Genomic DNA, 16,325 nt, shown 5'->3' on the forward strand with positions numbered 1-16,325 from the left:
ATACCAGATCTAAGCTGGTAATTAAGCTTAGAAGTGTCCATGCAGGTCCCCACATCTGTACCCTAAAGTTCAGAGTGGGGAAGGAACCTTGACAGCATGGGTAAGTAGGAAGAAATTACAGTTCCAAACAATATCCTAACTTTTTCATAGTTATCACCCTTCCTTTCCCTCACTTCTCTCCCTCATCCCTTGTAACTGTAACAATTTTTAAATATGGCAAATTGAGTTAATTCAATACAGCTGTGTAATCAGTGGATTAAATTCTAACTTAAAATGTGCATGCATTTATTTAATAATTTGATATGCTAACATGAACGACAACTTAAATTTACAGTCTGAATTTAACAGGTACATGGATATCAATTTTCCCTTTACATCTGTAACAGCTTTCCTTGGAGAAAATTAGACTGTCTATAACCCTGTGCTTCAAAGTGCCATTGCTCCAGGTGGTCACTACCCAATTTTATTATTGCATTAATTTGACAGACTCAAGACCCCAACAGTGACAAGTGATGCTAGTTTTGAAAGAGGTTAATCAATATCATACAAAGGCATATCTGTATGAGGGCATTAGAGAGACTAAATACAATGTGACAGGTGGAATAACAGCTTAATAATATGATAACCATGTGTCTGAATATCCTTTACTGAAATTCCTGATCATTTAAGAATCTAAATTGTTTCCAAGTTTCAATATTCAAAAATTAGTGACTGATACAATTAATTATTAATAACAAAACCTTGAACATTTAAGATGTTTTGAACTACTTTTTTCTGTCACAAATATAATTTCCTTTGCTGTGCAAAAGCATAACCAAAGCTTCATTAAGATTCCTTTCTGTGGTGTTGTTCCCCCCCTACCCCCACTCAGTAACAAAGCAGTCCATCCAAATTAAAATTTAAGAAAAGCAGCAGCTTTATAAATGTTGTCCAAACGCTAGAGGTTGATATAGAAAATAGAACAAAAATATGGGAGTCTTCAAAAGAACAGAAACAGGGCCCAAGTGTCATCACCACAAGCCTAGAAAGTCAGCTGACAGCAGCTTCTTCTTAAGACCTTATTGTAGAAAAATGCATGCTCCCTCATATGGGTCTTGTTAGGTTAGGCTAACACACTTTAACATGGACTTTCAATTTGCTTTAGGTCTTGTCCACACTAGTATCAGAATTTTGCTAGCAGTAACATGGCTATTGCTAGAGGGATTTTAACAAATTCCCTCATCAATGCACACAGAAGTTACACTAGTTGAACTATAGCATATGGTACTAAACTTAAAAAAAAAATGGATAATTAAAAAAAAATGTTTCTACTATATCTTCAGTTCTCTTTTTAATAAGGAAGTTTGCATCAGACGTAAGCAACAAACTTTTACATATGGAGTAGATGGGTGGTAAAAGCTAAGGACAGATGGAGGATGTCTGATAAAGCAGTTCTGTTTTTGTACTAAAATGTTGACTTCATTTTGAGAATGCAGAACAGTAGTGGCTACTCATAGCCTGATGAAAAAAAGGATTCACATAAACTCCAGCTGCAAGTATGTGATCAGTGCTTAAATTGTAAAAGCTGGGCATTTCCTGATTACCGTATTTGTACATCACATGGAACTGCACACCCATCAAAACACCACCCCATGACAATACTTTTCCTGTTGAATAGCTCATTCAGTATACACCTTCCTCCCACCTAGAAGATCAGTGGCAAAATATATTGATTGCTATTTTTGGTAGCCCTTGCTTGCAAACAAAACACAAGAAAATGATGTTAAATCACATCTATTTACAAGCTTTTATTCACTAGAAAGAAGTAGGAGAGGTAACAAGCACTAACCATACCCCTACATATTGCTACAATGTTAATGGAAAGTCCTCTTTAAATGGTGTAGAAAGGAGCCACTAGATGGCAACAAGGCCTGATTCATAACAAATGACTCACAGACATACTATCAGAGAACCTTGTGTCTTTCTGCATCGGCATTATCCCAGGTACTTTATATTTCAAAGAAAAGCCGTCTCCCTCTCTTCTACCACCCCTTGGTTTCTTTTCTCCTCTCTTTTTACCTCCACATTTCAGTCTGATAGTATTCATTACATAAATCTGTAATGATTTTTTTTTTATATAGTTAAAGCATCTTTGAGATAGTGTGCAGGAAAAAGTTACATGGTACCATTTTATTTTGTGTGTCCCCAATTCTTTAACAGGATCCTTATGGACTCAGCCCTTTCCTGGCACACAGCCCACTGAAGGCACCAACACAGGTGCAGGGGTTCACTTGTCAACCTTCTATTGTGGAACCAGGGCTTACTTACATAGAAGACTTTGCAGAAACAAACTGTGCATGTAGAAAAACTTAAATTTTTAACAGATGCAAACCCTACACTGAAACACAAGACAGTTATAGTAAAACTCAATAAAAGCTGGGAAAATTCAAAGGCAAAATTAAAAACATTTCAGTCTCAATTCATCCTGTTGTGTACAAGCATTCCAGCACATCCTGATCCTAATATTACACACGCAATCCTGCAAGAGTAGTCAGAAGAGTTAAGAAGGGAGGGATAAATCTGGCTACTGACTAAATGAGTGCAACTTACATTGAGTTTAATTGGCACAGAAGGATATATTTGGTCCTTAAGTTCTGTATTTCCTTGTTCACTGAAGAATTATCTGAATCTCTTGCTAATACCCCAAAGATAACATGTTCTTTCCTGATGCAATACACTGGTAGCCAAAGAGTTTTCAATCAATTTATTAAAGAAAATATTTATAGTTAGGCATTTATATCTGCACAGAAAGCTTTATTTCAAAACATGCATTTCTAAGGAGAGCATTTTAACAAAGCTCTTACAAAAATATTAATGACCTGAACATTTTAGCTTAAAATTGTGTTACATGCCACTATTATACAACACTAGTATTTATGCTTTAAAATGGATGAGATGGGAAGTCTAAAATAAAACTGATAAAACTATGAAGAACTATTGGTAACTAAAGAAAGTTACTCATGTCTTCACTTTAGATAATTACGTAAGCAGAGCACTCATCTGGAAACCTAGCAGGCAGGCAGGAGCCCTACCACCTGTTTTCTATTGAAAAGCATGTTCATTAGCATAGATACAGGCTTCTTTAAGAAATGCTTGACACCCTCCAGTGGTTCCAGTTTGAATAGCAACACATGACAATTTAAATTGTGTACATAACGTGCAAAATTTTAACGTTCATATCACTAGAAACACTTGAATTATTAAATGCAAACTACTGCAGAGATTTGTATCGATATAAGGAGACAAGTTTTCTCCATCTTCCATCAATGCCCGAGAGATTTTCCAATATGGACAGATGCTAAAAGGTCAGATTTTATCAAACTGTCACAGAAAACACACGCATCTGTTGCAACCTAAAAAACTGCATCTGTGTTTAAATCATCATGGCTCCCTCTTTTCACTGACCGCTGGATCCACATGTGGCTCCTTCTCCAAGAGAAGGTTTAAAAGAGCCCCTTTAAAGTTAGAAATTCAAATACAATCAAATATGCACTCTTGGAACCACGTCCATAATAGTTACTTGCCAATTAACTCCTGTGGAGACTTGTATATTTCCTATTTAATGTGCTGCTCCAATGATGTATATAATGAACGAAATAGTTGTGTTCGTCTTTAAAGGTCATGCAAATAATGTCGGCAAACAGCATGAGTGTCAGACCATTTTGCTGACATATTTTCTAAAAAGAAATAGAACTCAGTTTGCTTCACAGCAATTACTGCACAAAGAGCAGAGAAAACAATCTTGGGGAAAGGAGGTGCAGTTATTAGTCATCTCCAACCAAAAGTTGTCCACACATTAAAACATACACAACAGTGCCTTTTAAATATATTCTCTTCTGAATTTCCAGAAGCTGTGTGTATTTTCACCAGGAAATACCATTCCAGTATGTTTTTTCACATTTCATCAGAGTCAAGTGAAAGGTCTAAAATAATGAACACAGGCAATGCTTCTAAAGCAAAGAAAATTTGTAATATTGTCAAAAGTTGTTAAGAAGATAGAAAAGATTCTTGCTCCTTCCAAAAAAGTGTGAAAAATAAGTTCTTTTGGATATGTCAAGCTCAAGTGCATCATTGAATAAAGTTCTGTCTTTTGAAAAGGAAGACTAGAACACTGATGAGTATGAAGATACTGCCAACAAGATATTTTCAATGCCCTTAACATCACTGCAATATAGCTGCGGTAACCCAATTCCAGTCCTTCCATCAAGTCTTCAGCACCAACTTCATTGGACAATGTGTGTGCTTTTTTATGTTTGTGTAAGAAACGGTTACTTACTGTAACTGCTGTTCAAGTTGTGTTTCAGACATAAAATCCATTTAGATGTGTGCGCACCCAACACACCAAAGCTGAAGACTTTTGCCTAGCAGTACGAGTGGTGTTTGCACCTCATGGCTGTGGCCCCTCCCCTGACTACAAGAGGCAGCGCCTTTAGTTCCAAAAGCCCATATAAGAGGAGACTCCGATGCAGAGGGGATGAAGGGTGAGTTGTGGAAAACAGGTCTGGATTACATCTCAAAGAATGACAGTTACAATAAGTAACCGTTTCTTCTTCTTCGAGTAGATGCAGACATATATTCCATGTACATGACTCATGAGCAGTACCCCAATCCAGAGGCGGGGCTCACAATCTACTGAAATAAGGATCACAAGACCTCCTTCCGGGGCCTGTGTCCACTCTCGAAGATGTGGTAATAGTATAGTGGTCCATAAATATATGTAAGAAAGACTACCTGACTGTCCTGCAAATGGAAGTATGGAAATTTCACTGATGATTAATCACTATTGATGTTGCTTGTGCTCTCATGGAGTGAGCCCGTACCTGCTGAGGAGGCACGCCAAAGCTATGTCATTATTAATTAGAGATAGTCTATGCACAGACCGCTGCCCCTTCATCAGGTCCACATACAACATGAATAGGCCAGGCAAAGCACAAAACTGTTTAGTCCTGTCTAGATAAAAGGCTAGACATCACTTGACATCCAAACTATGAAGGTGTTGTACTTCCAGAGAGGAGTATGGCTTAGAGAAAAGATACAGGTAAATCTAGCACCTGATTCAGATGAAACTAAGAAAACACCTTAGATAAAACATTTGTTTGTGGTCACAGCATTACCTTGTCCTTTGAAAACTGAATGCAAGGCAGCTCAGCCATTAGGGCCTGCAACTCTCACTCTTCTTCCGAAGTGATGGCTATCAGGAACGTGATTTTCTGAGACAGAAGGGACGATGGACCGGATACAAGGGGCTCAACTGGAGGACCCATCAGAGCTGCCAAAACCATGTTTAGGTTCCACATGGGAACTGGTTCACAGACCAGAGGATATAAGTAGAGTAGCCCCTTCAGAAATCTCATCACCATGGTACTGGAAAACAATGACTTTCCTTGAATCAGGAGATGCATTGCTGATATTGCTGCCAAATGCACTCTCAGAGAACTGAGCGCAAGGCCTGACTTCTGAAGATGTAACAGGTACTCCAAGATGTCCTGGATGGAAGATTCTGTTGATTGGCCTGTTGGCCAACGAACACACAGAGAATCTCTTCCATTTTACTAAGTAGACCATCCTAGTGAAGGACTTCCTACTATTTAGAAGGATTTATAGGACGGCCTCTGAGCAGTGCGCGCTCTCTTCACGTAGCCATGCAGCAGCCATGCTGCGAAGTACAGGGAGCTGACTGCAGGATGGAGGGCACGGCTGTGGTCCTGTGTGAGCAGGTCAGGATAGAGGAAGCGGTATGGGAGGCTGAGCCGACAGAGCAAGGAAGTCTGAGAACCAGCACTGTTTCAGCCACACTGGAGCAATGAGCATGACCTACAGAATGATCGGAATGGGGGGGAAGTGTACAGAAAATCCAGCTGATATCTGCAATGGAAAGCCCCCCCAGTAGCACAATAGGCGACGCTTTCTGTTTTGTTATGGGACATACAACCTCCATATTGGTGCACATAACTTTCATGTGGTGGGGGTGGGGCCAAGGAATTCACCGTGTGGGAGGGAGATCAGGGCTACGGCAAAGGGTTGGGAAGGTGAGGGCTCTGGCTGGGGGTGCAGGCTCTGGGATAGGGCTGGGGATGAGGGGTTTCGGGTGCAGAATGCCCAGGGGTATGGTGGGGAGAGAGGATTCCCCCCAGCAGCACCTGGCCTAGGGGAGGGAGAGGTGCCTCTCCCCCACCTGTAGCAGGGCTGGGGGTGGGGCTGCGGCAGAGGTGCCTCTACCCCCAGCCAGTCCAGGCTGGACTGGGGCTGAGGGAGGGACGATTCTCTCCCAGCTGCAGCAGGTCTGGGTCGGGGCTGGGGCCGAGGAAGGGGCGCCTCTCACCGAGCTGTGGCAGGTCCGGGTCGGGGCCGGGCTGGGGCCATGGGCAAGATGTCTATCCCCCAGCCACAGCAGGTCCAGGCCGGGGCTGGGGCCGAGGGAGGGGCGCCTCTCCTCAAGCCATGTCAGATATGGGTATGGGCTGCGTTGGGGACGTGGGTGAGACGTCTCTCCCCAGCTGCGGCAGGTCTGGGCCAGGGCTGGGGCCGATGGAGGGCACCTCTCACCCAGCTCCAGCAGGTCCAGTGCTGAGGGAGAGGCATCTCTCCCCACCGCAACTCTGAGCGTTTGAACGGCACTTACTAGGCTGCTCCACAGCTGTGCAGCTTAGAGGGAACTTAGGCTCCCCACTGCAAAGATGACCCTGAGAACATTTTCCTTCTGTGCTCCTGAGTCTGCTGCTTAAATGATTTACAAATTCAACAGCGCTGTGTACAGCGGGCTTTGCCAAGACACAGCAAGCATGCGTGAGGGGGTCACTGTTGGGGATCACTCCTCCACATGAAGGAGAGTGTTTAAACCCTGATGAGGGCATCACCAGGGAACATTAAGTATCAACTATAACACTATTCTAACTACTAACACTAACCACATACAATAAACTATGCTAAGATGAAATGCGAGGTGGTGAGACTACAATCACACAGCTCCAACTCCAGCCCAACTGAGTCGGGGTTGGGAAGCACCGCTTCATATAGCAAGGGGAGGGGACACAGCCACAAGTGCCACCCCTCCATGGGTACTTCTAGGCAAAAGTCTCCGGCATGCTGGGCATGCACACCCCTAAGTGGAGTAGACATCTGCATGTACTCGAAGAATAAAAATGTTTATGAAGTAAATCACATGGCATTCATTTGGCATCTTGTTTAATAAAATCTTTGTGGCCTTTTTAGTGGAGCAAATCAGAGCCGCCCTGTAAAAATTGTTATGCCCATGCAGGAGTTTGTCTACTGCAGTTCAGCTCCAGCATGCACAGAGATGGGAGATGAGAGAGGGCTGAACTTAACAATGAAACAGAATTATGTCTACCTCCCCCTGTTTCCTTTTTAATTCCCTTCTATAATAATCCCGGATGACCTCCCCCACAAACTACCACCCTTATAAAAAAGCATTCCGGTATAGCAGGAATAGGACAGATTAAGGAATAACCTTTGTTGATAATTTGATCTACCGTTAATTTTGTATTTTCACTCCTTAGGAATGCTCCGAAGCCACTACACCCTTGTCATTATATCAGAATTGTCTTTTTTTTCACATTGTTTTTGACATATGTTGATCGCAGACAATCACAAACTCCTGAACTCTATCCACTATTCTTAAATTTTCAAAGAGTCACATACTATATGAGCCCTACTAACAAAGAACAACAGGAGCAGGTATAGATGACAAGTCCAGTCAGCCTTAACACCTCAATTATTGTTTAAGTTCTATCCTGTTGAGTGGGTGCCACAACCATGTTAAACCCTCTCAGTAAAAAGAACATCAGTGAGAAAATGACGGGAAACCACCACTAGCAGCTAACGGGGATGGGGGGGGGAATTACCAGTTTGAAACAAAGATAAAATTACCTGTGACCTCGAATGTCAGACTGATCACATACTCCTCCTAAGGCAATCCTATGGAACTCTCGGCCCAGGGTTTTTGCAACAGATCTTCCCACGCTAGTTTTACCGACTCCAGGGGGACCCACAAAACAAAGGATAGGTCCCTTTAGGTTGTTTTTAAGTTGTCTGACAGCTAAATACTCCAAAACTCTCTTCTTCAACTTCTCCATGGCATAATGGTCATTGTCCAGAAGAATTCTAGCTGCACGAATATCCAAACGATCTGTCAAGCACCAAAATGAGGAGATCAGCATAATTTCCCTTTAAAGATTAAAGCATTGTTTCTGAAATGCAATTGATAAAATTAGCTTACTATTGTAAATGGTCACATTTCAGACTCTTTCTGAGAAAAACAAACAGTTACTCACCTTTGCTGTAACTGTTGTTCTTCGAGATGTGTTGCTCATATCTATTCCAGTTAGGTGTGTGCGCATCGCGTGCACGGCTGCCGGAAACTTTTTCCCTAGCAGCTACCTGTCGGGCTGGCTGTGCAGCCCCTGGAGCGATGCCAATATGGTGCTCTATATATGACCCTGCCAGCCCGACCCCCCTTCAGGTCTTTCTTGCCGCCTACTCCAACAGAGGGGAAGGTGGCGGAGGGGGGAATGGAACAGATATGAGCAACACATCTCAAAGAACAAGTTACAGAAAAGGTGAGTAAATTTTTTCTTCGAGTGCTTGCTCATATCAATTCCAGTTAGGTTACTCCTAAGCCTTACCTTGGAGGTGGGGTTGGAGTCAAGATATTGCAGACTGAAGAATCGCCCTGCCAAAGGTCATATCATCATGAGATTGGTGGATGATGGCGTAGTGCAACATGAAGGTGTGCATTGAAGCCCATGTGACAGCCCTGCAGATTTCCTGGAGGGGTACGTGCACCAGGAAGGCTGCTGATGAGGGCTCGTGGAATGAGCCCTACAGACGACGGAGGGACATTTGCCAGGTTATAACAAGTGTGGATACACGCGGTGATCTATGAAGGTATTCTCTGGGAGGAAACCAGTGTGCCTTTCATTCATTCCAGTTGTTCGTTGCCATCGCAGGTTGTCTTGCAGAATGGTTTTGTCCGGTCTATGTAGAAAGTGAGCGCTTTTCTGACATCTAGTGAATGCAGCTGCTGCTCTAGAAGGCCGGCCTGTGGTTTTGGGTAGAAAACCAGCAGGAAAATGTCCTGGCTGACTTTAGGTAGGAAAGCAGGATGAGGCCTCAGCTGAACTTTATCCTTATGGAAAATGGTATAAGGCGGTTCGCACATGAGAGCCTGTAGCTTGGAAACCCGTCATGGTGAGATAATGGCCACTAAGAAGGTGACCTTCCAGGAGAGGAGAGGAGTGAGCAAGAAGCAAATGGCTCAAAAAGGGGACCCATAGACCGGAAAGGACCAAGTTATGGTCCCAGGCTGGCACAGGCAGCTTCATCGGAGGATGGATTTTTTTCACGCCTTTCAAGAAGCATCCCACGAAAACATGGAATGCCTGGCTACACCTGGGTGGAATGCCGAAATAGCCGCGAGGTGAACCTTAAGCGAGCTGAAAGCTAGGTGTTGGTCCTTCAAGTGTACCAGGTAGTACAGGATGCACGGGATTGAAGCTTGGAGTGGGAATACTGCCGCTGAGCGCACCAGGTGGAAAACCTTTTCCATTTTGCTTCATATGTAACTCTGGTAGAAGGTTTATAGCTTTCCAGAAGCACCTGTCTTACCAAGTCCGAACAGGCATGCTCAGCCTGGTTCAACCATGGATCCTCCAAGTCATGAGGTGGAGTGACTGAAGGTCCGGGTGTAGGAGACAAACGTGGTTCTGTGAGATGAGGTCGCAGGTCAGAGATAGATGCAGTGGGGCCCAGATCGACAGATCCAAAAGAGTAGGGTACCAACACTGGCGAGGCCAAGCTGGGGGCCACCAGTATGATGTCCGCCTTGTCTGAGGACCTTGAGGAGTACCTTGTGGGCCACAGGAAATGGCGGGAAGGCATAAAGCAATTGGCCGGACCATGGGATCAGGAAGGCAACCGTGATCGAGCCCGGGCTGCGACCCCGGAAGGAGCAGAAGACTGGGCATTTCCTATTGTCTGCAAAGCGAACAGATTGATTCGGGAAACCCCTAGCTGCAGAAAATGGAGTGCATGTCCGGAAAAATTCATGAGCAAGGAAACGTCTGCTCAAGCTGTCTGCCAGTATGTTTTGAACACTCGGCAGGTATGAAGCTTGAAGAAGGATGGAGTGGGCTGAACAGAATTCCCACAGAAGAAGGGCTTCCTGGCAAAGGGGAGACGACCAGGCTCTGCCTTGTTTTTCAGATGGTGTTGTCTGTCAATACTGCTACACAACGGCCCTGTAGGTGGGACAGGAACACTTGGCACACGAGGCGGATCGCCCTGAGTTCCTTGATATTGATATGCAGGGTTAGTTCTTCTACCTGCCATAAATCTTGCATTGTCAGGCTCCCGAGGTGTTCCCCCATCCCAGTGCAGATACGTCCGTTATCAGGCTCAGAGTCAGCTGAGGAACAGAACTCCAGCGCCCACCATGTGGGGGTCCAGTCACCAATGCAGAGATTCGAGAGTATGGCTTGAGACTGTGAGCACCATGTCCAGGTTGTCGTGAGCCGGGCGATAAACAGACATCAACCACGTCTGTAGGGGCCTGAGCCTCAGTCTGGCGTGCTGCACCACATAGGTGCAGGATGCCATGTGACCTAGCAACTTGAGACACTGCCTCGCTGTGGTAGTGGGGAACCTGAAAAGATCGGTGATTATGTTAGCAAAGGCCAGACGTCGGGCCTCCGGGAGGAACGCTCTCACTTGTTTTGCATCCAGGACTTCCCTTATAAACTCTATTGTTCAGGTTGGGGTGAGAACAGACTTGCCGACATTCAACATGATGCCCAAGCAGTTGAACGTATCTGTGACCATCTGCACCTGAGACTGAACTTGCTGGCAAGATCAGTCCCATATGAGCCAGTTGTCTAGGTATGGGTAGATGTGTATGTGATGTTGGCGAAGAAAAGCTGCTACAACCCCCATGCATTTGGTGAAGACGTGAGGGACCGTGCACAGGCAGAACGGGTGGGCTGTGATCTGATAGTGCACCTCCTTTACCACGAAACAGAGAAAACATCTGTGGGACAGGGTGATTGAAATGTGAAAGTAAGTGTCTTTCATACTGAGGGTGGCGTACCAGTCTCCTGGATCCAGTGAGAGAACGATCATGGAGTGCCACATGGTCTCCTTGCCCAAGTACACAATACATTTGTTGAACTCCCTAAGGTCCAGAATGGGCCTTAGGTCTCCTTTTGCCTTGCGTATGAGGTAGTAACGTGAGTAGAAACCCTTGCCCCTGAGCTCCCAAGGCACCTCCTCCATTGCTCCTAGGGCAAGGAGTGCCTGCACCTCTGGAATAAGAAGTTGCTCGTGAGAGAGGTCCCTGAAGAGGGATGAGCAAGGATGATGGGAGGGCGGGGTGGAACAGAAGTGGATAAATAGAATATCCTGCCTCTACCGTGCGGAGGATCCAACAATCCGATGTAATAAGGGCCCGGGGCGCCCCGCTCTCAACTGCTATACTACACTTAACACTAGAGAAAACTACTAACAATTAACTAACAAAGGTTACTATATACAGAGATAAGAGATAGCTAGGGAGTAATGGAATGCAGTTATCCTGAAACTGTGTTACTCAGAAACAAATGAAGATGCAAAAAGCAGGAGGGACCATTCCAGAAGTGAAAAATAAATGCCAGAGATCTTCCAGCACTTGCTTTCTACTAGACACACGCCTGATCTAGGACATTCTTATCCATATACAACCTTCCTCATGTGAACAGACTGGGACCAAACTGAGGATTTTGCACGGAGCCCACCTCTACTATCTACTTCCAGTGACCTAGTGCTGGAAGCTGTTAAAGTCTCTTGAGCAGAGCACGATTCAGCAGGTTGGACAGAATGCCTCCAATTATTACCAACTTGTTTTAGGATGTATTAGTGATTCAACAATCAGTACTTTGTCCAAAGCCATTTCTGAGCTAATGGACCACATTGTTAAAGGCTGAAAATGGTGTATTGCAGCTGCCATGTTTTAAGAAAGACAAATTGGAGAGCCTGACCAGTTGTCATCATTAAATTTCACATTATGTAAGAGTTGAGGTTTTACTCCGGTGTCCTGGCCAAATTCCAGACAGCTCCATTTGAACGGTGCATGAAAGGATTCCTTACATATCGCATACCTATTTCACAGTAATGTGTTAACATTTATAAAGTACTGAGTTCCTTGGACAAAAGGTGCCACGTAAGTATTACTATTGGCATGAAAAGCAAAGAGGCAGCAACTGGAGAACAAGCCAGAGATAATATCTTCTGATAAAGTGCAGCTTTGCCATAGAAAGTGTTTTGACCTTAGGCAAATAAATAACGTGTCAGTCCCAAGATACTATATGTTCCACATATGCCCTTAGGATGAAAATATTTTATATTTAAAATGCATACACATTCTCTGTAAGAACCCCGTGATATTTTCTTAAAAAGCCACCACAGTACTGAGCCACCGAGGGGCAAAAAATACAAGCATAATTGTATCTCTCAAGTTTCTAATACACTACTGTGAATGTGTTACAGTGCATATAGGCACAGAATGTATGTGTACATACAGTACACAGCATGCCTGAGATTGCAAAGCCAGCACATTTGTCCAAGGTGACAAGATTCAAGCCATCTTCAGCACGGTGTCATTTTGGAAACTGGAGAAGTAATAGATGTAGTTAAACATTCCACCAAGAGAACTGAGAGATTCCTGTGGTTCAGATTGTAAATAAAATTTCAAACAACACAGCATGCTTTGAAAACATTTATATTCCCAGGCAGATATTAAATATGAAAAAATCAGAGTACTGTTTAGTAACATCAATAATGCAGTGAGATGTAGGGCTGTGTAATGCCAAAGTGAATGCAAGTTGATCATGGTAGCTGAAAGAACCTTGCTAAGTATTTTTTTCAGTTTAGTTTTAGACCTAAAAGATTTTATCTAGAATGATAAAAATCTTTATATTGCAACTGAAACTGTCCTTTTCTAGTTTTCAGTTGCCTAACTTTCAGTCACTCTGCATTTAAAAACTAGATGAAATCACTACCAAGAAGAACTTCAATTTATAAATCACTCAGTCATACTAAAATATCCATTTTGGGCACGAGCCTCATCAGCGTCATCAGCCCAACCTTGTGAATGCATTAGCAGCTAATGATTAGCTGAAAGCTGCTGCAGAATCAGCAAATGGAGCACAGAACTCTAACCTACTAAAACAATTTATTAGTAGAAATACTCTAGTCTATATTCAGCTGAGCAAATCCAAGCAAACTCTCAGGACTTTAGAAGATCAACACAAAAGAACCATACTGGCCATACTTGGTCAGACTAGTGGTCCATCTAGCCCAATACTCTGTCTTCCAACTGTGGTTAGTGCCAGATGTTTCAGAGGGAATGAACACTTTACTGAGTGATCCACATCCCCTGTGCACTTTTACAGATTATTTACTGTACGCTCCCTTTTTCCAAATGTAGACTGAAAATGTAACATTTGCTCAACACAGACTTAATTTTAAAGTGTCTCGATCCAAAACAAACTCTGAGAGGCTGACCTGTAAGGCTATGTCCACACTACGAGCTAGAGATGTGATTCCTATTCTCGTGTACGCATGCTCAAACTCTCTCTCTCTCTCTCATCGAGCTAGTACAGTTATAAACAACAGTATGGCAATGGTGGTATGGATAGCAGCAGCAGAGGCATGGCTTACCCATACTGAGTAGGTACCAACCAGATTCAGGCAGGTCTGCATTCAGCACATGCTTCCACTGCTGCTGCCAGTGGTACCACGGCTAAACTATACTCATGCTAATGCAACTATCTGTACACAAGCAGGGGACTCATACAGCTAGCTCACAGTGTAGACATGGCCTTTGCACTGCAGTCCCAAACTACTAGAATAAACTAACTGTTCCACTTTAACAGGCATCAGCAATGTCTAAGTTTTAGAAACTTTTGATCTCTTAACTAATACTGTCAAAGCAAAAAAAGCTGAATGATTTTTTGATGTTTTAACTATGAACAGTTGACCCAACAGTTTCTGCCTACAATGGTGCTACCATGTTTAACAGCATGTAAATTAGCATGTTTTGTAACATGGTTCACCTAAGGTATGAGTGACCCACATTCTGCTGTTTATACCATACAGAACATGTCCTGGAGTAAGACTGTCAACTGTTCTCCTGTTGGAACCCTGATGAAAACAAGATATACATTTCATGGAGCTCTCTCTGTAACCAAATATTTAAATCAAAATTCAGCAAAGGAAACAGATTTCTTTGTCAAGCTTCTGTGAGGTTCCTACAGAAATGTGGAAACAAAAGTACTTTACAAAACAGTGGAAACTATCTTGTCAGGCTTCATTTGAATCAGTGGCTCTCAACCTTTCCAGATTACTGTATCCCATTCAGAAGTCTGATTTGTCCTGCATACCTCCAAGTTTCACCTTATTTAAAAACTACTTGCTTACAAAATCAGACATAAAATAACGCAAGTGTCACTGCACACTATTACTGAAAAATTACTTATTCTCATTTTTACCATATCATTATAAATAAAACAATGTGAATATAAATATTGTACTTACATTTCAATGTACAGTATATAGAGCAGTATAAACAAATCACTGTCTGCATGAAATTTTAGTTTGTACTGACTTTGCTAGTGCTTTTTATGTAGCCTGTTGTAAAACAGGACAAATATCTAGATGAGTTGATGTACCCCCTGGAAGACACCTGCGTAACCCCATGAGCACACGTATCCCTGGTTGAGAATCAGTGATTTAAGTTACAGACCTATTTCCTCAGCTGTTTGCATATCTTCAGTGATGCTCAAAGCAACAAGGAGACACACAAGGCAAAACCACATTGGCTTCAGTGACCTGTTCTTCATAAAGATGTCATCTGGTCTAAAGTTTTATTGCTGTTTTGTTTTTTATTCATTTTTATTTTTTTTTAAGGGAAATGAGTGAGTGCCAAATGCAACTCATTAAACAGGCAGAACAGAATATGCTGTGAATTTCTAAGAGAATATCAACAATAATCACTTAAAAAACATTAACTTATGGGCTTTAATGACTTTATAATGTGAAAAATCTAATGAAAAACAAAATACATGACATTAATAAAATAAGAAAAATTAGGCAGCGATCAGATCAAATCTTTTCGCTCAGTGATCCTCTAAACATAATTTTTCTGATGTACACATGAGTTACATTTCATAGCCACTTGATTTGTTTTACCGGGTTAAGAATAATTTATTTTAAAAACCAAAATTAGCACACTAAGAGTATTTCTGCTATCAGACCATGCAGCAAGAATTTACAAGACAGACCCAGTTAGGTACCACAGTATTTAATTGCCAGATACTTTTCCTGGAATTTCTCTATGACAGACAATCAGCACCAAAGAAGGTCCAACAAGCATTTATTTACCTTTTGTACTTTTGTTCCATGGAAGTTCCACCATTAGTTCCAAATAATTTCTGGTCAAGGCATATTCTGGCATTGATTGAGGCATTTTCTTTAACCTGAAAGTACGTATATTTAGTAGATGTGTATCAAGGAGATAGTAAGTTTGAGCTGAGAGTTTTTCCTCCTACCACAAAACCTGTATGTGGTACATTGAAGCCCACAGCATTCCTATTTACTACACTGAAAATATTAATGCTAAGAAATGAAGCAGAGTACTGTTGTATGAATAATAAGATTGTGGTTTTTTTCTGATTTGGGTCTGAACTAGAAAAACCTGAACTACATTTCAGTTTGGTTCTAACCAAAATTGAAATATTTCACACACACTCACAGAAAATAAACAAACACAAATGTTTTGTGTTTAGATTTCAGCTTTTTTTAAACCTTTGTTTTTTAAATGACTATAGCTAAATTTCTGAACAAAACATTGTTTCAAAATGCTTTATTTCAAAATAATCAAAATTAATTATTTTGACTTTTTCTTTTCTTTTTTTTTTCAGTCAAAGCTATTTGTCAAATTCCACCTGAATTTGCAAACAGTTATGATACCCCAAGAAATGTATTTTATGACAAATTTAATATTTACCAAAAAAATTCACCTAGACCTACTGTGAGTCATGCATGAAAACAGCACCTTTGTATAACTAGCATGAACAAGCAGAGGGTCTCCCTCATATTTACACTGATGAGAAATCTCAAATATATATATATTAACCAGACGTGCCACATTGCTATAGGTGTCAAAAACATTTCTCATGTTTATGCACCATATGTGCCCAATAGTAAGGGACCTCCCTGAGCCAAGACTGGGCAGTACT

General features: G+C 42.2%; 1 protein-coding gene across 1 annotated transcript in view; it reads right to left on the reverse strand.

Moving 5' to 3' along the window:
* The window catches only part of LONP2 (lon peptidase 2, peroxisomal), an 89,701-nt gene that overhangs the window by 61,680 nt on the left and 11,696 nt on the right, over positions 1 to 16,325 (reverse strand). Inside the window, exons 6-7 of the mRNA XM_032787063.2 lie at positions 15,469 to 15,563; positions 7,927 to 8,185 (exon numbers count right to left, since the gene is read on the reverse strand). Coding sequence (XP_032642954.1) covers positions 7,927 to 8,185; positions 15,469 to 15,563 — 354 coding nt within the window. The remainder of the gene's footprint in view (positions 1 to 7,926; positions 8,186 to 15,468; positions 15,564 to 16,325) is intronic.

The sequence above is a fragment of the Chelonoidis abingdonii genome, chromosome 19, assembly GCF_003597395.2.
Source record: "Chelonoidis abingdonii isolate Lonesome George chromosome 19, CheloAbing_2.0, whole genome shotgun sequence".
In the NCBI taxonomy this organism is placed as follows: domain Eukaryota; kingdom Metazoa; phylum Chordata; order Testudines; family Testudinidae; genus Chelonoidis; species Chelonoidis abingdonii.